Here is a 23020-nt window from a genome sequence, read left to right on the forward strand (position 1 = left end):
GGGGGGGGACGGGGACACACACACGGCCCCCGCCCTCCCCCCCCGCCACAAATTGGGGCCGTTTGGTACAAAACATGAAGGTTTTTATTGCTGCTTTTCTTAAAAACATTTAAAAACGCTGAGGGGGTGGGGGGCTGAGCAGGACCCCCCCCAAATCCTGCTGGCCACGGGTGATGACCCCCCCCATGGACCCCGGGGGGCTGGACCGCCTGTCCCCCCCTCCCCAAATCATCCTGGAGCAGCGACTCATTTCACCCTTTATTTACATTTCTGGAGGAAAATGGAGGTGGGGGTCCCCCCCTTCCCCACACCTGTGTCCCCTAGGAGGGACCCCCTAGGGTGTGGCGGGAGCCGGGGGGGCCCCAAGCCCAGGGATTTTCTGGCACCGGTTTGGGGGGGGCTCCCCGAGGCGGGGGAGGGGTCCCCAATGTTGGGGGGGTCCCAGCCCTCAGTCACTGTCCGAGCCCACGGCGGAGGAGCCTTTCCTTTTCCTCTTGGCTGGTTTGGGTTTGGTGTCCTCTTCCTCCTGCAGGGACGGGGACGGGGGGGGGTCACCGCAGCCACCTCGGAGTTTTGGGGACCCCAGGGGGGTTCTGGGGGGGGGGCTCTCACCGAGGCGCTGCTGGAGCCCGACTCCTCCTCGTTGTTGGGGGGCTGTGCGGCGTTCTTGCGGCTGCGGGGGCTGGCCAGCGCCGTGGCTTTCCGGCGGCTCTTGGGGGGTTTGCTGGAGGAATCCTCGTATTCCTCAGCCAGGGAGAAGAGGTCGGAGAACCTGGAGGGGAGCAGAGGGGCTCAGGGGGGGTTTGGGGGGTCCCCCGGAGGGGAGGGGAGGCAGGAGGAGGGAGGGCGGGGGTCTCACTTCATCTTGTGGGCCTCGTCGCAGCTGGCCTGGACGTGCTGCAGCGCCTGCAGGATCGGGGTCTGGCTGAAAACTGGGAGAGAGGAGGGAATGGGGTGGGAATGGGGTCAGGGGAGCGCCCCCGATCCCAAATCCCGCAGCCCAGACCCCCCCAGAGGCACCCACAGTTCTGCTTGGTGTTGGTGAGGTTGAGGCGGAGGTTGTCCAGGTGCTCCAGGATCTGCTCCAGGGTCAGCTGGGCCAGCTTGCTGCTGGAGCTGCGCAGGCTGCGGGGAAAGGGATCCCAAAAAACAGGGTGAGAGCCCAGAAATGGGGATGAGACCACAGAAAAATGGGGGTGAGACCTCAAAAAACAGGGATGAGACCCCAAAAATGGGGATGAAACCTCAAAGAACAGGGGTGAGATCTCAAAAAATGGGGATGAGACCCCAAAAATAGGGATGAGAGCTCAAAAAATGGGGGTGAGACCCCCAAGCCCCCCCACCCCAGACCTCTGGCATTTTTGGGGCAGGTGAGAAAAACCTCCCCAAATCCTTCAGGAGGGAATTCCCAGGAATCAGGGAGCAGAATTCCAGCACTCCCAGACCTCTGGTGCTTGTGGGGCAGGGAGAAAAAAACCCCAAATCCTTTAGGGTGTGAATTCTGTGAGAATGGGGTACAGGGGAGAAAAAACCCCAATCCTTTAGGGAGGGAATTCCCAGGATTCAGGGACCAGAATTCCCAGGATTCAGGACCAGAATTCCCAGGATTCAGGGACAGAATTCCCAGGATTCAGGGATTCCAGGATTCCTAACCTCTGGCGCTTGCGGGGCAGGCTGTTGTTCTTGATCAGCAGGGCCTTGATGTGTTCGCCCAGGAGGTCGTCGTGCCGCAGCCCCCAGTGCCGCAGGATGCTGGTGGTGAACTGGTCCTCGGGGTGGCATGGCCGGCTCAGCACCATCTTCACCATCTCCTCGCTGGGCCTGGGCATGGCGGGCACGGGCAGGAAACCCCTCGGGACCCCCGGGAGAGCCCCCCAGATCCCTGGGACCCCCGGCACAGCCCCCCAGGACCCCCAGGAAAGCCCCCGGAGCGGGCACAGGCAGGAAACCCCCTGGGACGCTTGGGAAAACCCCCTGGGACCTGCAGGAGAGCCCCCCAGATCCCCCCCCACCAGCGGGGCCAGCGCGGCCCCACGACGTGGGGACAGCCCAGAGACCCCCAGAGCACTGCAGTGTCCCCAAGTCCCCTCAGTGTCCCCCAAAGCCCCCCTGTGCCCCCCAGATCCCCCCGGCGCTCACTTCTCCCTGCGGAGCTGCAGCAGGAGGCAGGACAGGGCCTCGGGGTGCTCTGCAAGGGGGGAGGGACAGGACAGTAATGTCACTGGGAGTGTCACTGGGAATGTCACCAGGGAATGTCACCTGGGGATGTCCCCCAGGAATGCCCCCCGTGTCTCCCCTGGGAATGTCCCCAGCAGTGTCCCCATGTCCCCAGCCGTGTCTCAGCAGTCTCCCAGCCATGTCCCAGTGTCCTCATGTCCCCAACCATGTCCCCAGCCATGTCCCCAGTCGTGTCCCCAGTGGTGTCCCCAGCGGTGTCGCCGGCTGTGTCCCCAGCCGTGTCCCCGTGTCCCCAGCGGTGTCCCCATGTCCCCAGCCGTGTCCCCAGCCGTGCCCCGCTCACCGCGGTACTTGAGGTGCTGCAGGATGGGGATGATGGTCTCCAGGGGGATGTTGTGCGCCAGGAAGAGCTGCCAGGTGCAGTACTGCTCAAAGGTCTCCCAGTCCAGGCTCTGAACTGGGACCGGGGAGGGGAGAGACAGAGGGACAGAGGGGACAGGGGGACAGAAGGACAGGGGGACAGAGGGGACAGGGGGACAGAGGGATGGGGGACAGAAGGACAGAGGGGAGAGGGGGACAGAGGGACAGAGGGATGGGGGACAGAAGGACAGAGGGGACAGGGGGACAGGGGGACAGAGGGGACAGGGGGACAGGGGGGATGGCAGGGATGGATAATGGGGACAATGGTGTTAACAGGGATAATGGGGATTGGGATAACAGGGATAGTGGGGATGGATAACAGGGACAATGGGGACAATGGAGACAATGGGATAGTGGGGATGGGTAACGGGGACAATGGGGTTCACAGGGATAATGGGGATTGGGATAACAGGGATAATGGGGATGGATAAGGGGGACAATGGGATAATGGGGTTAACAAGGACAGTGGGGATGGATAAAGGGGACAGTGGGGTTAACAGGGATCTGTGCCAGCCCCTTCCCAAGCTCTGAGGACCCCCAAACCTGCCTGGGGTCCCCCCACCCCTCCACGCACTGGGAATGGGGACAGAGCCCTGTCCCAGGCAGGGGCTATGGGGACAGAATTAACGAGGCTCCCTAATTAACGGGCTTATCCCGCTGCTCCCAAAGCTGATCAGGGAGAACGGGATTTGCTCTGGAAACACCGAGGGACCCCACGGAGAGGCTCTGGAGCCGGGGCAGATTTGGGGATTTTCCCCATTCCCTGCCTGGCACGGCGGGAGCTGCCGGGAATGGCACCCACAGGAGGGCAGGGGGGCACAGGGATAAATCCCAAAATCCGCCTTGGGGCCGCGATCCTTTCGTGCCCGTGGGGAATTCAGCCCCAGGGATCTTCCTCTGGATTTGGGGGCTGCTCACCCCTGTTCCCATGGGAATGTCACTCACTGAGGATGTTCAGCACAGAGTCCTTGCGGAACATGACAAGGTTTCCCATCATCACGTGGCACACGAGCTCCTGAAGCTGGGGTGGGGGGACAGGGAATGGGGTCAGGGGGGGGCTCTGAGGAGCCTCCCCCCGGCGGGATCCAGCGGGAAAAATGCCAGCACCATCCCTGGGATGGGAGCTGGGGTGGGGGGGCTTCCCACTCCCACTCTGCCTCCCCTCCTCCCTGCCCCTCTGGAGATCCCACAGGATCCTCTGGAGCTCCACAGGGAAGCACCTGGAGGACGCCAGGAAGGAATGGCAGCAGGGAGGGGAAGGAAAAGCTCCGGGGCAGGGTCAGGAGCCGCCAACCCTTGGGATTTGGGAGCATCCCAGCCCGGAGCTCCCTGGCACAGCATTCCCGGCCCGGGAAGGGCAGGAGGGGCCGGGAACGCCGCGGGGCCCGGGGTTATCAGTACATCCAGAGCCTGCTCCAGACATTCCAGAGGTGCCCCCGTGCCCCCACGGCTATTTCTGGCTTCTCATGGCAACTCTGGAGCTGGGGGGGGGGCGGAATTCCTGCCGGGAGCCTCAGCCAGGGCAAGGCATAGCCAGCGAGATCCCCCCGGGCAAAGTGGGGCTCATTAGGGGTAATTAGTGCTGATTGCCCAGGAAATCGCTCTGCGGGAGATCCCTTGGAAGCAGCAGCTCGGGATCAACCTTTGGACACAGCAGGAGAGCCGCGTGGAGCTTTTGGGGCTCATTCCAGTGAGGATTAGGGGAACCGGAGCCCGAGGGTGGATCATTTTGGGGTTAAATCTCCCGGGAATGGCGCAGAGGGGCCAGGAAGGGGCCGGGAATGGCTTGGAAAGGGTCGGGAATGGCCGGGAAAGGGTCGGGAATGGCCGGGAAGGATCCCCCGTACCTGGAAGGAGTCGATGACAGCCACGATCATGTTGAGCAGCTCCCCGCTCCGCAGGGTCTCATCCGGAAACTGGGAACACACAAAACACGGGCAAGATTCCCAGAGAGCCCTCCCAAAAACTCGGATCCCCACGGAAAAGCTCCGACAGCGGGAGGCAGCCGTCAGCCGGCCTCGAGTGCCTGGAATTCCCTGTTGTGCTTCTCCTCCTGGCTCTGGAATTCCCTGTTCTCCCTCTCCTTCCGGTTCTGGAATTCCCCATTCTCCCTCTCCTCCCAGCTCTGGAATTCCTTTTTCACCCTCTCCTACCACCTCTGGAACCCTGGGACAGATCGTGGGATGTGGGGAACAGCGGGACCCTGCCCTGACATGGATCCTGGGATTTGGGGTCAGTGTGGGAACAGTGGGACATTGTCCTGGGATGGATCCCGGGATTGGGGGTCAGTGTCAGGAACACCCTGGGACGGATCCTGGGATTTGGGGTCAGTGTGGGGATTCTGTGGATTTAGAGAGAATTTTTGGGGATTCTCTGCTGTAGCACAGCTGGGACAGGGCTCAGGACACATCTGGGATGGGCTTGGGACACACCTGGGACGGGATTTGGGGCACCCCTGGGACGGGACCCGGGGCACACCTGGGATGGGATTTGGGGCACCCCTGGGATGGGATTTGGGGCACCCCTGGAGCTCGGGGCTGACCCAAGCAGGAGCCCGGGCGCGCGCGGGCAGGTGAGGCCTTACCTCGGTGTAGATGGAGGGCGTGAGGAAGCAGAGCAGGCGCACGTCGTCCTCCTGGCACGCCTTCATGTCCATCATCAGGCAGGTGTGCAGCTCGCCCAGCTGTGTGGCCTGGGCGAACGACTCGTACAGCCCCATCCTGCCCAGCGCCGCCTTGCTGGGGACACAGCGCAGCTGGCACGGCTGGCACAGCTGGCGCACACCTGGCACAGCTGGAGCACAGCTGGAGCACAGCTGGAACAGCTGGTGCACAGCTGGCACAAGTGAGCTACGCCATGACTGGGGACAGGCACAGGCAGGGGAGGGGCCCAGGTAGGAAGAAGGTGCCCAGGTGAGAGGGTGTGGTCCAGGTGAGGGGGAGGAGTCACATGAGGGTGGGGCCCAGGTGAGGAGGAGGAGCCACAGGAGGGAGGAGCCACAGGAGGGTGGGGCCCATGTGAGGGAGGTGTCCAGGTGAGAGGGAGGAGCCACAGGAGGGAGGGAGGAGCCACACGGTGGCCCCGGGGGGTCTCACCTGGCCCTCAGGTAGTACAGCAGGTGGTATCCGATCTTGGGCTGCTTCTGGTAGAGCTCGGAGAGCAGGTCCAGCAGCAGCGAGAAGCCGCTGTTGTCCTCCTGCATCTGGCACAGGTTCCTTGGGAAGAGCAGGAATGTTGGTAGGATAACAGCTCCTGAGGCACCTCCCACTCCCCAAAATCCCAAAAAAAACCCTGGTTTCCCACTGGAAATATGACAGAGGGAAGTGGGAAACTCTTTGGGATTTTGGGATCAGCACTGAGTGGGCAAGCCCAGAATTCCCGAGGATTTTTTGGGAACGTACCGGAAGATCAGGTACAGGGGCTTCCCGACGGACTCCTCCAGGGACCTGGGGACAGACGGACACTCTGAGCTCCCAGGGCACCCACGCTCCGGGTTTTCCCAGGAATGGCACAGGAACAGCCCTGGGGAACAGCCCTGGATCCCGCTGGGTTTTTCCAGGAATGGGAACAGCCCCAAATCCCTCTGGATTCTCCCAGGAACGGGAGCAGCCGTGGCCCCCGTGGCCGCAGATCCTGCAGCAGCCCCAGCTCCCAGCAAACCCTGGAGGAGGAGCTGGCCGGGGTGAGGCCAGCAGAACCTTCCCAGGGAAGCTGTTTCCAAACCAGGAACGTTTCCCTGGGAATATTCCCCCCATTCCAAGGGGGATCCCGAGCCCTTACTCCTCCGTGATCTCCTCCGGCAGCACCTCCCCGCGGAAGTGAGCCTTGAACAGCTCCTGCAGGCACGAGGCGAGCACCGAGAGCTGCTCCGAGTCGAAATCCTCCTGGGAAAGGCACGGGAAGGGGGGAAAGGAGGAGCTCAGACCCTGCCTGGCACCGGGAAGGGATGCCGGGCTGCTCCGGAGGGGATTCCAGCACCAGGGATCCCCAATCCCTGCCAGGGATCCCAGATAATTCCCACCAATCCCAGACCACTCCCAGATCTCTGACATCAATCCCAGATCCACTCCCAGCAATCCCAGATCATTCCCAGCAAACCCTGATCACTCCCAGCAATCCCAGACCACTCCCAGATCTCTGTCACCAATCCCAGATAATTCCCAGCAATCCCAGACCCACTCCCAGCAATCCCAGATCTCTGCCAGCAGCTGCTGGGGACATTTGGGCACGGGGAACAGGGACACGGAGCAGGGATGGATCCATGGATGGAGCTGCCCAGGCTCTGAAGTGGATCCCAAACAGATCTGGTGTCCCCAGGCCCCCAGGGGCAGAGGCGATCCCAAATCCTGCCCAGGACGGATCCCAAATCCCAGCCGGGATGGATCCCCAATCCTGACAGGGATGGATCCCAAATCCTGCCCAGGATGGATCCCAAATCCCAGCTGGAATGGATTACAAAACCTGCCCAGAACGGATCCCAAATCCCAGCCAGGACGGATGCTGAATCCTGACAGGGATGGATCCCAAATCCTGCCTGGGGTGGATCCCAAATCCCAGCCGGGATGGATCTTGAATCCCACCCAAGATGGATCCCAGATCCCACCCGCCCCCAGCTCCGTTACCTCCAGGACCTGATCCACGATTTCCTGCATGACCTCGCACTGCGCCTCCGTGTCACTGCAGCACCACAGGGACAGGAAATCCTGTTACTGGGAGCACTGGGAGAGCGGGGATGGGCTCGGGGCTGCTTTTGGGGGAGGCCCAGGTGTGCAGATCCCAGGGTGGGATGAATTCCGGGATTTTAAGGGCACTTAAAGCCAGGAATTCCATGGAATTGCTGGGGCTGAGCTCTGTCCAACCTCCCCTGGGCGCTGGGAACTGAGGGTGGAGGTGAGAGCTCCAAGGCTCTCCTCCAGTTTCCTTTTCCTGCAGGAATTCCCTCTCCATGGGGACAAACCACGGGGCTGAAGGAGCTCTGGGAGCCCTGGACACATCCATGGGAATGGGAATGGGAAGAAGGGCAATGGCCCCACCTGCCCTTCTGCAGCTGCAGCACTTTGTCCTTCAGGGACTCGTCCAGCTGCTCCAGGAAAGGGGTGATGTCTACGGGCTCCTCCACGATGGATTCCTTGATCGGATGGAACCTGAACTCCCTCTTCTTCCCTGAAATTCAGGAAGCCCCAGTGGAATGAGGGATTTTATTCCTTCTCAGCAATCCCTGTCCTGGATCCTTCTCCCCCTTGGAGCCCGGATAAAGGTGGGAATGTCTGGGATCGTGGTCCCCGCTCAGTCCCCGTTCCCAAACCTGACCCTCCAACATTCCCAAGGTGTCTCCAAGGAGGCACAATTTGGGATTGGGATTCCGAGGCTCCCAGGCCACATCCTCTGCCCCATCCCAGGCCTGTGGGCACTTCCCACTGCTGGGAAAACACCCTGGCACAGTGGGAATCCCACAAGGATCCCACCAGTGAGGCTCCAGAGGGGGAGCAGAGGGGATCAGGGTGAGACCAGTTGGGATCTGAGGCTGGAAAAGTGCTCTGAGCTCCTGGGAACGGCCAGGAGATGGAACAAACCCTTCCCACTGGGATGTGGGATTTGGGAATCAGCCCCTCCACACCCTCCCTGCAGGAGGAAACCTGGGATCTCCCAGCGGGATCAGCTCCTGGGCAAGGGGCTTTGAGGGAATTGTGCTGACAGACGGGAATTCTGCGGTGTGGTGGGAGCTGTGTGTCCCACCAGGGGAATTCCAGGAGCTCACTCACCTTTGCTGCTCAGCTCCTCCTCGTCATCGCTGAAGGCGGCCTCGGCATTGTCATAGCAACCGTCATCCTTCTCCAGGTGATTCTCCATCTCCAAGGGAACCGGCTCCTCGATTTTCACTGGGAGCATACATGGAGCCAGGTGAGGCCTCTGCCATGGCCTCTCCCAAAAAAAAGCTCCGGGAAAGGGCTGCAGGTGCTTTGGGAAGGGGTCCTGGGCAGCAGAGGGGACGCTGGAGTGACCACAATTCCTGAAATCCCATTTGAATTCCCTAAACTCCCAGCCCTGCTCTCCCTGGAGCCTCACCCCACCCATCCAGCCACTGCTGCTGGAGGAATTCCTTGGAAAACTCCCTCAGAGGATCTGCCAGGAGCCCCCCCATTCCCTACCTTCGATGGGGGGCGAGGGAGAGCTGCAGAATTCTGGGAATTTCTCCCTGAGCATGGCCCGGAGCTCCTTGTCCAGCTTGGGGTTGTCAAAGAGCGGGGCCAGGTGCCTGCAAGGGATGGGACAGGGATCAGCTGGAGCTGGGATGGGGCCTCATCCCCGTGGGAATGCTGGGGGCTCCTCCCCGGGCCAGGGTTTGTCACCTGCAGCTCCCTGGGATGCCACCAGAACACGGGAGTGGGACAAAGGGCTGGAATTCCTGGGAGGAATTCCGGGAAATCCCAATCCCCTCACCACCCCATCCATTTTCCCTCACGGGGCAGCCCCCAGGACACAACCCTGGCTGCTCCCAAGGTTTCATGGATAACAGCATGGGCTCAGAGCTCTGGGAGCAACCCAGGGGCTGGAATTCCTGGGAGGAATCCCGGGAAATCCCGAAATTCCCTCATCCCCCATCCCTTTTCCCTCACGGGGCAGCTCCAGAAAACAACCCCGGCTGCTCCCAAGGTTTCATGGATAACAGCATGGGCTCAGAGCTCTGGGAGTGACCCAGGGGAGCAGGGGGCAGCTGTGTCCACATTGGGAATTCAGGAAAAACGTGGGAAAACCCGGGGCTCTTACGCCAGGACTCGCTTCTCCACGATGTGGGTGAGGGAGTTGAACACGCCCTGCCGGACGTGGGCTTCCAGAGGGGGGTAGAAATTGGGAATGATCTGGAAGAAATCAAGGGTGGAGAGTGGGGTTAGGGGTCTGCAAGCAGGAGGAAATCCCTGCCAGGGGCAGGAAATTCCGGAATGCTCGGCTCTGTCCAGGCTTTTGCTCCTGGGATTCCACCCTGGAGGCCAGGACATGCCAGGAACCTTCCCCCAGTCCTGCTGCCAGGAGCAGCCAGTTGGGACTGGGAGGGAGGGATGCAGCTCCAGGCCCTTCCCAGAAACACCCCCAGCCCTCCCCGGGACCCCATTCCTGGATCCAGCAGCTCCTGGTGCTGCTTCCCTGCCCTGGCATGGGACAGGGATCATTCTGGATCATTCCCTGACACTCTGATCCCCACTGGGGGACGGGGCTGGGCCAGAATTCCATTACGAACTTCAGGGAACAATCCAGAAGGTTTTTTCCTCCGCCACCCTGGCAGGGTTTGCTGGCAGCGCTGCCTTCCCACCAGTAACAGACAACACGCAGCCCCAAAGCTCCAGGAACACTCGGGATTTTTCCCACCAAGTGCTGGGGATGATTTGGCAGCGAAGGGAAAATCCCTCCTTGATTTGGGATGAGGATGGGAGCTTCAGGTGACTCTGGAACCCAGAGGGATGCACTGGGAGGGGGGGTGAAATCCCAGGGGAGATCTTTTTGGGTGGGATTTGTGGAGCCCAGCAGGTCCCTCTCTCTCCCTCTCTCTCTCTCTCCCCCCCAGCTTTCCCCATCCCCAGAAATTCCCTGGGGAAGGAGGGGCACTCACCCGGCACATGAAATCCAGCAGCGTGGCCGTGATGGCCGGGTGGGGCTTCATGGAGTGGTGCATGACCAGGATGGCAGGCTCTGGGGGGAGGGAACAAGCTGAGAGACCCCCAGAGACCCCAGATCCCTGCCGAGGGATCCATGGGATCCATGGGGTGGGATCCAGGGGCTGAGGGGCAGCCGGGTCCAGAGCTGCCCGAGGGTCACACACAACGACCCCATATCCCACCCCAGGAACACCCCATGGATCCCATCCCATGGTGGATCCCCACGATCCCACCCCAGGATCCCACCCCATATGGTGGATCCCCATGGATACCACCCCCAGGAACTGTCCATGGATCCCATCCCAAGGCAGATCCTCATGGATCCCACTCCCAGGAACACCCCAGGATTCCATCCCATGGTAGATCCCCATGGATCCCATCCCATAGTGGATCTCCATGGATCCCACTCCCAGGAACACCTCATGGATCCCATCCCAAGGCAGATCACCATGGATCCCTCCCCAGGAACTGCCCATGGATCCCATCCCATGGTGGATCCCCATGGATCCCACCCCAAGGTGGATCCCCATGGATCCCACTCCAGGAACTGCCATCCCCAGGCAGATCCCTACGTATCCCACCCCAGGATCCCATCCCCAGGCGGATCCCGGGGATCCCACGGCGGGCAGGCCCCACATACCGATGTTCATGATGCTGTCCTTCTCGGGGTTGAAGAAGAGCCAATCGTAGAACAGCGCCAGCTTGGCGTTGGAAGCGGCGACGTTTGACTGCAGGAGACCGATAAACCCCAAATTATTCCACAAAGACAACGCCCAGATCCCTCCAAGATTCCCTCAAGATTCCTTGAGATCCCTCCAAGAACCCCCTGTGATCCCATCCCATGCCCTGGTTTTGGGATGTTCCCATTCCCAGCCCATCCCACACCCTGATTTTTGGGCTCTCCCTGCTCCCAGCCCACCCTGTGCCCTGTTCTTAGGATGTTCCTGCTCCCAGCCCATCCCATGCTCCATTTTTGGGATGTTCCCATTCCCACACTCTGTTTTTGGGCTCTCCCTGTTCCCAGCCCACCCCATGCCCCATTTTTGGGATGTTCCAACTCCTATGACTCGTTTTTAGGATATTCCCATTCCCTTGCCCCATTTTTGGGATGTTCCAATTCCCATGCCGCGTTTTCGGGCTCTCCCCACTCCCGGCCTACCCCGTGCCTGTTTCAGGGCACCCATTTTGGGGTGCCCATTTTGGGCTGCCTGTTCTGGGTACACATTTCAGGGCGCCCATTTTGGACTGCCCACTTCGGGGTACACATTTCAGGGTGCCTGTTCTGGGGTGCCCATTCCAGGGTGCCCGTTTTGGACTGCCCGTTTCAGGGTGCCCATTTCAAGATGCCCATTTTGGGGTGCCCGCGGGCACTGACCGTGCAGGTGGTAAGCAGCCAGCCGATGATGGCCCAGCGGGGCAGGATGTCGGAGCTGAGCACCTCGTTGGAGGGGTGCACCACGCCGCAGATGTAGCGGATCAGGTCGCAGCGCAGGGATTGGCTGTCGGGTGTGGACAGGTACTGCCGCTGGAACCAGTCCTGGTAGCGCTTCTGCTGCCCGAAACGCACCTGGGGACACAACAGGGTTGGCAGTGGGGACAGGGACAGGGCTGGCAGTGGGGACACTCAGGACCCTGAGGGACATGGGACAGGGCTGGCAGTGGGGACATGGACAGGGCTGGAAATGGGGACAGGGACAAGGCTGGCAGTGGGGACATGCAGGATCCTGAGCCAGTGGGATTTGGGAGGGAATCCATTGGGAATTTGAGATGGAACCCATTGGGATTTCAGGAAGGAATGCAGGGGGAATTTGGAAGGGAACCCATCATTAATTTGGGAGGGAACTCACTGGGATATTGGGAGGGAATCCATTGGGAATTTCGGATGGAACCCATTGGGAATTCAGGAGGGAACCCAGGGGGAATTTGGGGATGGAATCCAGGGTGAATTTGGGGATGGAATCCAGGGGGAATCCGAAAGGCAACCCAGGGAGAATTTGGGATGGAATCCAGGGGGAATTTGGGATGGAATCCAGGGGGAACAGGGGAGGGAACCCAGGGGGAACAGGGGAGGGAACCCAGGGGGAATTACCCGCGAGGTCATGAAGAGCAGCTTGGTCTCCATGTCAGGGGTGAGGCGGCACGCCAGGAACTTGCGGGAGGTCCTGGACTGCAGGAGCTGCAGCACACCTGGGGAGGGACAGGCAACAGGATTTTGGTCGGAAAAGGGCTCCAACACATCCTGAGGAGTTTCCCTGAGCAGCATCTGAGGTGTTTAAGAGAATTTAACCGGGCCCCAGAGGGGTGGGAATACTTCCAAGCCCCATTTCCCTGGAATTGCTGCATCCAGAACCTGCTGGGAAGCGCCCAGAGAAGGGAACAATTTATAGGAATATCATTAATGTTAATAAAGGTGGTGAATCCATCACTCTTCCTATAGAACGAGGCTACTGGGAGGAATTAAATCCCATGGAAGTGCCACTTGCTGCAACTCCTGGAATTCCTGCTTTTTATGGAGCTTCTCCAGGCTCTGCTCAGCCACTTCAGAGTTTGGGCTCACCTTTTAAATCAATTAAGGGAAGTAGCTCTGATTATCCCGGAATTGCAGACTGGTTTGGGTTGGAATCACCCAGAGATTACCCAATCCACAAATAGGGACAATTCCCACTGGATCAGGCTGTTCCAACCCAGCTTGGAACAATTCCAGGGAGTAGAAACTACGGGAGTGTGGAGCCCAGAAGGAGCAGCACCATTTAAGGATCCCACGAGGTTTTCTGGGATGGGTCAGGCCTGGATGCCTCCGAGGCCTCTGCAGCATTGGAAAATCCCTGGGAAAGGGTGCTGGGTGAGCACAGGGAATGTTCCAGGCCTGGTACCTGTGAACTGGGAGCTGAGCACCTGCGGGTTGTGCAGGATGTCCTTCCAGAGCTGCTCGAACTCTGGGATCCGCGCCACGTTCTGCAGCAGCCGCACCAGGTCCCGGCCGATCATGAAACAATCCATGAACTGGGGAAAAAATATGTGGAATTCACAGGAAAATGCTGGTCGTAGCAGGGGGATGGGAGCAGGGAAGGGAGGAACGCTCGGTGCTGCCGTCTCCCTGGGCACGTTCCGCTCCATTCCCCGCTGGAAGGCGCAGGTTGGGATCGGAGGGGGGACAGGCAGGGAAGGTTGGAAGCTATTTTGGAATGTTCTCCCTCCCAAAGCAAACAATCAGCCCATAAATCCCATAAATCTGCCACCTTCCCCCCAGTGCTGCAGCCAGATCCTGGCACTGAGCAGGCAGCGCTGGGAGCTGGGGGAGGATGGGGAAGGATGGAGGATTTGGGATAAATCCCAGCTCTGGGGGGGGGTTCTCCTGCTCCATCCAGAGCCAAACGAGGCCTGGAGCTGCTGCCGTGCCCCCATCCCAAACTGCCCTTCCCAGGGGAACAGGATCCCAGCCCAATCCACTCCCCTGCTCCTGGAGCAGGGAGATGCAGGATCCCAATCCCAATCCCATTCCCATGCACTCACCCTCTCCTGGAGCAGGGATATGCAGGATCCCAATCCCACTCCCAATCCCAATCCCACTCCCAATCCACTCACCCTCTCCTGGAGCAGGGAGATGTAGAATCCCATTCCCAATCCCATCCTATTCCCAATCCAATCCCACTCACATTCCCACCCCATTCCCACCCCACTCACCCTCTCCCGGAGCAAGGAGATGCAGAATCCCATTCCCAATCTCATCCTATTCCCAATTCCATTCCCAATCCAATTCCAATTCCATTCCCAATTACAATCCCAATCCAATCCCATTCTCATCCCATTCCCACTGCACTCACCCTCTCCCGGAGCAGGGAGATGCAGAACTCCACCTCCTTCTGGCGCAGCGCCTGCAGCGCGGCCGTGCCATGGTGGTCCACGATGAGCCTCAGGTAGGTGTACACGGCCATGGCCACCAGCAGGCTGCTCTTCAGCACCCACTCCCTAAAAACCCCAAATCCGCCCCAAAATCAGCGCAGCCCCCAGCGGGACGGACCCCCCGGGCACCGGGGTTTTTTTGTGGGATCGGGGTTTGGGAACACTGGGAACGGGCCAGCAGCAATGCTGGGAACGGGTTGGTGTCACCTGGAAGCATCAGGGTGTCAGCAAAGGTGTTAATTAATGAGTGTGTTAATTGGGGGATGTGCTAATTAATAACGATATTAAATAATAAAGATATTAAATTATGTCTTTGAGGGATCGGGGTTTGGGAAGGGAACACCGGGAACAGGCCAGCAGCAAAGGTGGGAACAGGTTGGTCTCACCTGGAACCATCAGGGTGTCAGCAAAGGTGTTAATTAATGAGTGTGTTAATTGGGGGATGTGTTAATTAATAAAGATATTAAATGATATATTTGTGGGATCGGGGTTTGGGAACCCCGGGAACGGCGGGGAACGGCGGGAACCCCGGTTTGGGAATGCCGGGAACGGGCCAGCAGCAAAGGTGAGACCAGGCTGGTGTGTATTAATTGGGGAATGGGTTAATTAATGAAGATAATAAATAATAAAGATTTCAAATGATACAGATATTAATTGATAAATATATTGGTGATGAAGGTAGAATTGATAGACATTGGAAAATCCACCCCAAGTGGCTCCTGCTGGCTCTGGGAACAACAATCCCAGGATAAATCCAGCTGGATAAAGGCTGGGACACAGAGAAATCATGGATTTTAGGGAATTTGCTCCATGGGGCAATCACGGATTTTAGGGAATTTGCTCCATGGGACAATCACGGATTTTAGGGAATCTGCTGCTATTCCAGCTTGGAGCAAAGCTCCTCCCAACCCTGCCTCGGGAATCCTGAAGCCAGGAATTCTGTGGATCCTCACTGGCCAGCCTGGGATGAGCTTCCCAGATGGCCAAACCCGGAGCAGGAGCTGCCCAAACACAGGAAACTTTTCGGGCAATCAACTCCAGGCCGCTGCTCCCAAAGGAAAACCTCCCCCACGGCTCGGGAAGCTCGGGAAGGAAACATTCCCGGGATGCTGGTCCCGAGCCACGCACGCTCCTCAGCCCTGCAGAGGGATTTGGGGGGGATCTGGGGAGGATTTGGGGATGTTCAAGCTGCAGGAAGAGCTGGGAATTCCCAGTTTGGGAATGTGGGAAGGGCAGGAAGGTGTTCCACACTCGGCCTGGGGCGGGGATTCCTGGCTGTACCTTTGCTCCGTCAGGATCTCCAGGACGTTCTCTGCCAGCCAGATGTTCTTGGCAGTCACGTCCCCACCTGGAAAAACGGCAGGGAAAAACAGCTGGATTTGGCAGTGGGATGGAACAGAGGGATGGAGCAGAGGGATTTGGAGATGGATGGAGCAGAGGGATTTGGAGATGGATGGAGCAGTGGGATGGAGCAGTGGGATTTGGCAGAGGGATTTGTCAGTGGGATGGCTGGGAAAACCAAGAAAAACCAGGGAGAACCAGTGTGATTTGGCAGCTGGATGGAGCAGAGGGATGGAGCAGTGGGATTTGGGCACCCATCCTACACTCCCAGAGAGGCTCCCCACGGAATCTGCTCCATGTCTGAGCCCCCCACAAGTCCAGAACATTCCCAGGGATGGCTCTGAGGGATCGAGGGAACCGGGAGAAGAGCTGTGGAGGCAGCGGGGATCCCGCTGGAGGCAGGATGGGATGGGAAGCAGCAGCTGGAATGGGAAATGCTGGAATACTGGTGGCTGCTGAGGCTCCCAGAGGGGAAGAGCACCGGGGGAAATGCCCAAACTCGGGAATGAGGGCCAGGTGTCCCCTTGGAGCAGGGCTGGAGCATGGAAACCAGGGAGAACCTGGGAGAACCAAGGAAAACCAGGGAGAACCATGAAAAACCATGGAGAACCAGGGAGAACCTGGGAAAACCAGAAAAAAAACTGGGAAAACCAGGGAGAACCATGAAAAAACAGGGAGAACCAGGGAGAACCTGGGAAAACCATGGAGAACTAAGGAAAACCAGGGAGAATCAGGAAGAACCATGAAAAACCATGGAAAACCAGGGAAAACCTGGGAGAACCAGGGAGAACCATGAAAAACCAGGGAAAACCACGGAGAACCTGTGAGAACAAGGGAAAACCAGGGAGAACCAGCAGGTCCAGAGAATGGGATGGCAGTGAAGGGCATGGAGCGTGAGCCAGAGGGGCCCTGCAGGGGAGAAGTGGCCCAGGGGACACTGGGCCTTTCCCAGGGACGCCTTTTCCAGGGCTTTTCCAACTGCTCAGCACTCCCTCCCTCCCAGCATTTCCCACCCCAAACGTGACACCGGGGGACAGGGGGACAGAATTCCTGCTCCATAGATGTCAGCCCCGGCCCCGGGAACACGGAAGAGGCTCCGGAAAGGCGTGAGCAGGGCTGGCTCCGAGGGGCTTCCCGAGGGATGAGCGGTGACCCCGGGGCTGCCAGCCCGGCTCTGCCACCCCCGGTGATCCCGGTGATGCTGGTGATCCCGGGAAAAGCCAGGAGCAACAGGAAGCACAGCACTTCCTGCCTGCTGCAGCCTCTGCCAGGAGCCTCCCAGCTCCGGCTGAGCCACAGGAGGATCATCCCGGGGAGATTTCCTGCCCGGAGAGGATCCGGGGACAGATCCTGCAGGATCCTGCCGGGATCCGGCTCCGTGGGATCCGAGAGAGGGACAGACCCTGGGGTTGGATCTGTGGGGTCCCAGCTGGGGACAGATTTGGGGACAGAGCCTGGGATCTGGCCATGCCCAGAGGGATCCCAGCTTGGATCTGGGAATGCTCCTGAGGATTCCCGGCTCAGATCCGGGGAATTCCTGGCTCAGATCTGGGGGATTCCCAGCTCAGATCCCGAGAATTCCCAGCTGAGATCCCAAGGATTCCTGGCTCAGATCCCGAGGATTCCCAGCTCAGATCTGGGGGATTCCCAGCTCAGATTCTGAGAATTCCCAGCTCAGATCCCGAGGATTCCCAGCTCAGATCCTGAGAATTCCCGGCTCAGATCCGGGGGATTCCCTGCTCAAATCCCAAGGATTCCCAGCCCAGATCCCAAGGATTCCCAGCAATTCCCAGCCCACATCCCAGCATTCCTGCCTCAGATCCCGAGAATTTCCAGCTCAGATCCAGGAGATTCCTGGCTCAGATCCTGAGAATTCCCTGCTCAAATCCCAAGGATTCCCAGCCCAGATTCCAGTGTTCCCGGCTCACCCGCGATCTGCTTCATGAAGGTCATGCAGACTCCATCAGCTCCCAGCACTCCGCTCTTCACCAGCTCCCGGAGCAGCCACACCAGCTGGGCATGGAGATTTCGGGATCAGAGCCACCCACGGCCCCATCCCCACTCCTCCCTCCCGCCCTCAGTGCTGGGACAGAGGATTCCAGGTGGGATAGGAGATTTGAGGTGGGACAGGAGATTCTGGGTGGGACACGAGGTGCCAGGAGGGACACGAGGTGCCAGGAGATGCCAGGTGGGACAGGAGATTCCAAGAGATTCTAGGTGGGACAGGAGAGTCCAGATGGAACAGGGGATTCCAGATGGAACAGGGGATTCAAAGAGATTCCAAGTGGGACAGGAGATGTCAGGAGATTCCAGGTGGGACAGGAGATGTCAGGAGATTCCAGGTGGGACAGGATATTTGGAGTGGGACAGGAGATTCCAGGTGGGACAGGAGACTCCAGGGATCCCTGACCTGGGTCCTGCAGGTGTCCTGCAGCTTCAGGTACTTCTCCATGAGGATGTGGTTGATCTTGTTGAGGACGATGTTCATCCCGTCCCGGCTCACCAGCGCCAGGTCCCGGTAGCACTGAGTGGGGAAAAGAGGGAAAACACATCCTGAGCAGGGAATGGACAGCAAATCCACGGATTTCGGGGATAAAACCAGCCCAGGAGGAATGTTTGGGGTGTGTGGGGTCATTGCTGGCAGGAAACTCGAGGGAAGGGCTGGATTTGTGGGATTTCTCCTGCCATTCCCTGGCAGATCCACAGGGAAAGCCTGGAAAAGTGGGAATGAACCCCCCCTGGGAGGAAAACAGGGAATGTCACCAGCACAGATGGCACAGATGGAAAAATCCCCCAGGGGGAGAAGCTGAATTCCTCCATTTCTGCCAGGCTGGCACAATCCAGGGGCTCCTCCCTGCCCTGGGTGGTTAATTAACACTGAGTGATTAATGGAGGCTCCAAATGAGGGGCCAGGGAGAGCAAACAGCCCTGGGGGGGTTGGGATGGACAGAGAGGGATGGCAGGGAAAGCTGGGATCATCCCTGGGCTCCCATCTGGAGTAATCACAGCTGGAGGAGGAGGAGGAGGAGCTGAGGGCAGCTGGAGCCAGCTGGGGGCAGCTTTGGGGGTCCCTGTGCCCAGGTTTGGGGCACATTTTAGGGCAGATTTTGGGGTCCCTGTGCCGAGTTTTGGGGCAGATTTTGGTCCCTGTGCCAAATTTTGGGTCCCTGTGCCCAGTTTTGGGGCAGGTTTTGGTCTTTTGGTCCCTGTGCCAAGTTTTGGGGCAGATTTAGGTCCCTATGTTGAGTTTTGGGGCAGATTTTGGGGTCCTTGTGCCCAGTTTTGGACCACATTTTGGTCTTTTAGTCCCAGTGCCCAGTTTTGGGGCAGATTTTAGGGCAGATTTTGGGGTCCCTGTGCTGAGTTTTGGGGCAGATTTTGGTCTCTGTGCCAAATTTTGGGTCCCCGTGCAAAGCTTTGGGGCAGATTTTGGTCCCTGTGCCCAGTTTTGGGGCAGATTTTGGTCTTTTGGTCCCTGTGCCGAATTTTGGGGCAGATTTAGGTCCCTATGTTGAGTTTTGGGGCAGATTTTGGTCCCTGTGCCAAATTTTGGGTGCCTGTGCCCAGTTTTGGGGCAGATTTTGGGGTCCCTGTTCCATGTTTTGGGGCAGATTTTGGGGTCCTGGAGGGGTCCTTGGGCAGGTTTAGGGTCTCTAGGCCAGGCTTTGGGAATTTGGTTTTTCCCAGCTCAGCAGATCCTAGGAATCCACCAAGACCTCTCAGGGTGGGGAGTGTGGGAGCTCCTCGGGCAGGGAAGGGTTAACCCAAGCCCAAATCCCAAATCCCAGCTCCCAGCAGGAATCAGGAATCCCTGGCCAGGCTCCCTAGCTCCAGCAGAGCCTGGCAGATGCAATTATCCCAATTATCCCAATTAATTATTCCCTTGGAAAAGTGCCGTGCTCCGGGGAGTAGCCAAGGCAGAATCCTCCCTTTTCCAGAGGAAAATTCCACAGGAATCCATGGAAAAATCCCCTCCAGAGGGGTGGGATTGTCCCAACCTTTCCTTCCAGCTGTGGCAGCCCCTGGAGGGGTCATTCCATGGGGAGAAGGGGTCACCCTTTGGAAAAGCAGCTCTGGAAAAGCGGGAAGAGCCTTCCCGGCCTCGGGAACAGATCCTGGCAGGATTCAGCCTTTCCAGGGCTCCCTGGGAAGGAGCTGGGAATGCTCAGGTGGATCCAAGGAAAAAAATCAGATTCCCACCAGCACCAGCAGCAGGAGGATTCCCAGGAAAAGTGGGGTTTTGATTCCATGAAAGCCTGGATTTGCTCCCAAAGCTGGAATTCTGATCCAGGATGTGGAATTAATTGAGCTGGGAATTCGTTTTCCCTGGAGCTGAGCATGTTCCTCCCCCAAGGGATGAATTCCAGGAGCATCCACGCGTGGCTTCCCTGAGACAAACCCATTCCAGGCCTCCCAAGGCAAGGGAAAAATCTGGGAAAAACCCTGCCAGACCCTTGGAAAAACTGGGATCTGCCTGCCAGGGAACAAACCCAAGGAATTCCTGGCGAGGGAGGCAGCCTGAGCTCCCCGCTCCCCACGGATCCTGGGATGTTCCAGGGCAGGGCTGGGCACTCAGGGAATTCCATGCAGGGAAATTCCCAAATTCCCTCCCTTTTCCAGGTTTTTCCTCACCTTCTGTGCCTGGGTTGGGTCGGTCAGGACGAGGGTGAAGAGCCCCAGGCAGATTTCCTCGTGCTGGGGGGTCCCTTTGCAGATCTGCAGGGGGGGAAAATCCAAAAATCCAGGTGAATTCCAGCTGGGATTGGAGGGGAAGGGAAAATCCCCCCGAAATCCCTGGATCATCTGGGAATCTGAGACATCCAAAATCCAGGTGAATTCCAGCTGGGATTTGAGGGAATTCCAGGCTCCAGGAGGGAATTCCAGGATCAAGGAGGGAATTTTGGGATTGCAGGAGGGAATTCCAGGAGCCAGGAGGGAATTTTGGGTCTCCAAGAGGCAATTTCAGGCTCCAGGAGGGAATTTTGGGGCTCCAGGAGGGAATTTTGGGATCCAGGAAGGAATTCCAGAATCCAGGAAGGAATTCCAGGACTCCAGGAGGGAATTTGGGGCTCCAGGAGGAAATTCCAGGATTCCAAGAGGGAATTTTGGGATCCCAAGAGGGAATTTTGGGAATCCAAGAGGCAATTTCAGGCTCCAGGAGGGAATTTTGGGATCCAGGAAGGAATTCCAGGATTCTAGGAGGGAATTTTGGGGCTCCAGGAGGGAATTCCAGGACCCCAAGAGGGAATTTGCTGTTCCAGGAGGGAATTTTGGGGCTCCAGGAGGGAATTTTGGGGCTCACGTGGGCGTTGAGGGCGTCGTTGGCCTCGCGCTCCGAGAGCCCGCTGGTCAGAGAGGTCACGATCCCAACACAGCGCTCCAGCCTCTGGAAAAACGGGGAAAACAGGGAAAAACGGGGGGAAAATGGGGAAAAGTGAGAAAAATGGGGGGGAAAATGGGAAAAATGGGGGAAAATGGGGAAAAATGGGGAAAATGGGGGAAAATGGGGGGAAATGAGGAAAACGGGGGGGGGGGATGGGGAAAAATGGGGGAAAACGGGGGGGAAATGGGGAAAAGTGAGAAAAATGGGGGGGAAATGGGAAAAAAGGGGGAAATGGGGAAAAATGGGGAAAATGGGGGAAAATGGGGAAAAATGGGGGGAAATGGGGAAAAATTAGGAAAACGAGGGGGGAAATGGGGAAAAATGGGGAAAAACGGGGGGAAAAATGGGGAAAAGTGAGAAAAACGGGGGGGGGAATGGGGAAAAATGGGGAAAATGGGGAAAAACGGGGGGAAAAATGGGGAAAAGTGAGAAAAACGGGGGGGGATGGGGAAAAATGGGGAAAATGGGGGAAAGTGAGAAAAATGGGGGGCAAAATGGGGAAAAATGGGAAAATTGGGGGAAACGGGGGAAAAACAGGGAAAAGTGAGAAAAAGTGGGGGAATCGGGGCAAAATTACAGGAAAAAAAGGGGGGAAATGGGGAAAAATTAGGGAAAAAGAGGAAAAAAGGGGGAAAGAGGGTGAAAAATTAGGGAAAATTGAGGGAAATGGGGAGGGAATGGGGGAATAAGGTGGGAAATGGGAGAAAACAGGGGGCAATTGGGGGAAAACTGGGAAAAAATGGGGAAAATGGGGGAAAACCGGGAAAAACTCCACAGGGATTTGGAGAATTTTGGGGATTTAGGGGGATTTGGGGAATTTGGGGACTGGAAGAATTTGGGGGATTTTGGGAGGATTTGGGGAGAATCTGAAGAACTGGGGGAATTTGGAGAATTTGGGAGGATTTGGGACCAGGAGAATTCCAGGGAAGGTGTGTGTCCTGTTATCCCTGTTATCCCCGCTTATCCCGGTGTTCCCGGTTATTCCGGTGTTCCCGGTGATCCCGGTGTTCCCTCACCTCCTCCAGCTCATCCTTGGAGTCCAGCAGCGAGCACAGCAGCAGCTTCCCGCCCGCCGCCGCCCCCGCCTTGCCTTTGGCGAGCTCCATGGCCCGGGAGGGGCCCCGGGAGCGGCACCGGGAGCGGCACCGGGAGGGGGCGGCCCCTCCCCGGGGGCTCTGACCGGAGACCCCCCCCTCGCGGGGGCCCGGGCGCCCCCTCCCAGCTCGGCCCGGCGGGATCGGGGGCGATCCCCGGCAATTCCGCGCTCGGGAGCCGCGGTGGGGGCGGTGATGGGGGGATCGGGGCGATGGCGGCTCCCCCGGAGGAGGCGGGGACAGGCCCGCGGAAGGTCCCGGTTGGGGGAACGGCGGCGGAGCGGCCCCGGGGACACCGGGGGGTTGCGGGGCGGTGAGGAGGGGGCGGTGCGGGAGGCGGGTCCCGGTGAGGGGGGTCCCGGGCCCGCTGGGTCCGGGCCGGGGGGAGGCGGCGGCGGCCGGAAGTTACCGGAGAGCGACGGAGGCGCTCGGCCGGAAGCGGAAGCGCCGCTCGGGAAGAAGGTCCCGCCCTTTTCGCAGCCGTGAACCAATGGGAGCGGCGGGATGGGCTTGAGTGACAGCTCGAGGGGCGGGGATTGAGGGGCGGGGCAAAGGGGGAGGTTCGGCCAATGGTGAGGAGGGAGCGGGGCCTGTGCTGCGAGGAGGCTCCGCCCACCCGCGCCTGTGGGGTAAACCCCGGGAACCCCCCGGGAACCCCCCCGGGAACTCCCCCGGGAACCCCCCCGGGAACCTCTCAAGAATCCCCCAGGAACCCCGAACTCACCGGGGAACCCCCCGGGAACAGCCCGGGAATGCCCTGGGAACCCCCAAGGAACCCCGACCCCCCCGGGAACCTCTCAGGAACCCCCCGGGAACCTGCCGGGAACTCCAAACCCACCGGGAGCCTCCGGGAACCTCTCTGGAAACCCCGGGAACCCACCGGGAACCCCTCTGGAACCCCCCGGGAACTCCAAAATGACCGGGAATTTCCCGGGAATCCCCCGGGAACCCCTTGGGAACCCCTCAAGAACCACCCAGAGACTTCCCGGGATCCCCGGGAACCCACCGGGAACCGCGAACCCACCGGAGAAACACCCAGGAACCCGCCA

At 59.0% G+C, this 23020-nt stretch overlaps 1 protein-coding gene across 1 annotated transcript; it reads right to left on the reverse strand.

Moving 5' to 3' along the window:
* Nucleotides 1–245: 245 nt before the first annotated feature.
* INTS3 (integrator complex subunit 3) lies at nucleotides 246–22397 on the reverse strand. The gene is made up of 30 exons (XM_053966800.1): nucleotides 21894–22397; nucleotides 20797–20880; nucleotides 20127–20210; nucleotides 17905–18018; nucleotides 17423–17507; nucleotides 15435–15501; nucleotides 14075–14219; nucleotides 13124–13253; nucleotides 12340–12437; nucleotides 11626–11817; nucleotides 10891–10978; nucleotides 10205–10284; nucleotides 9367–9458; nucleotides 8748–8854; nucleotides 8361–8477; nucleotides 7632–7761; nucleotides 7221–7275; nucleotides 6379–6482; nucleotides 6000–6044; nucleotides 5694–5813; nucleotides 5183–5336; nucleotides 4446–4514; nucleotides 3544–3619; nucleotides 2522–2635; nucleotides 2140–2188; nucleotides 1654–1821; nucleotides 1025–1125; nucleotides 860–932; nucleotides 613–772; nucleotides 246–526 (listed from the first exon to the last, which is right to left on the reverse strand). The coding sequence occupies exons 1-30, from the start codon at nucleotides 21981–21983 to the stop codon at nucleotides 449–451; spliced, it is 3069 nt and encodes a 1022-aa protein (XP_053822775.1). The 5' UTR covers nucleotides 21984–22397; the 3' UTR covers nucleotides 246–448.
* Between the last annotated feature and the right edge of the window lie 623 nt (nucleotides 22398–23020).

The sequence above is a fragment of the Vidua chalybeata genome, chromosome 29, assembly GCF_026979565.1.
Source record: "Vidua chalybeata isolate OUT-0048 chromosome 29, bVidCha1 merged haplotype, whole genome shotgun sequence".
Classification (NCBI taxonomy): Eukaryota; Metazoa; Chordata; class Aves; order Passeriformes; family Viduidae; genus Vidua; species Vidua chalybeata.

What these genes read in the sequence shown, in the direction of transcription:
- INTS3 (XM_053966800.1), bottom strand. Translation starts at nt 21,983, where the DNA reads ATGGAGCTCGCCAAAGGCAAGGCGGGGGCGGCGGCGGGCGGGAAGCTG. An exon ending in AGGACACCTGCAGGACCCAG is followed by an intron (nt 17,508 to 17,904) that starts GTCAGGGATCCC and finishes CTCCATGCCCAG; the next exon opens with CTGGTGTGGCTGCTCCGGGA. An exon ending in TCTCCCTGCTCCGGGAGAGG is followed by an intron (nt 13,254 to 14,074) that starts GTGAGTGCAGTG and finishes TTTTTTCCCCAG; the next exon opens with TTCATGGATTGTTTCATGAT.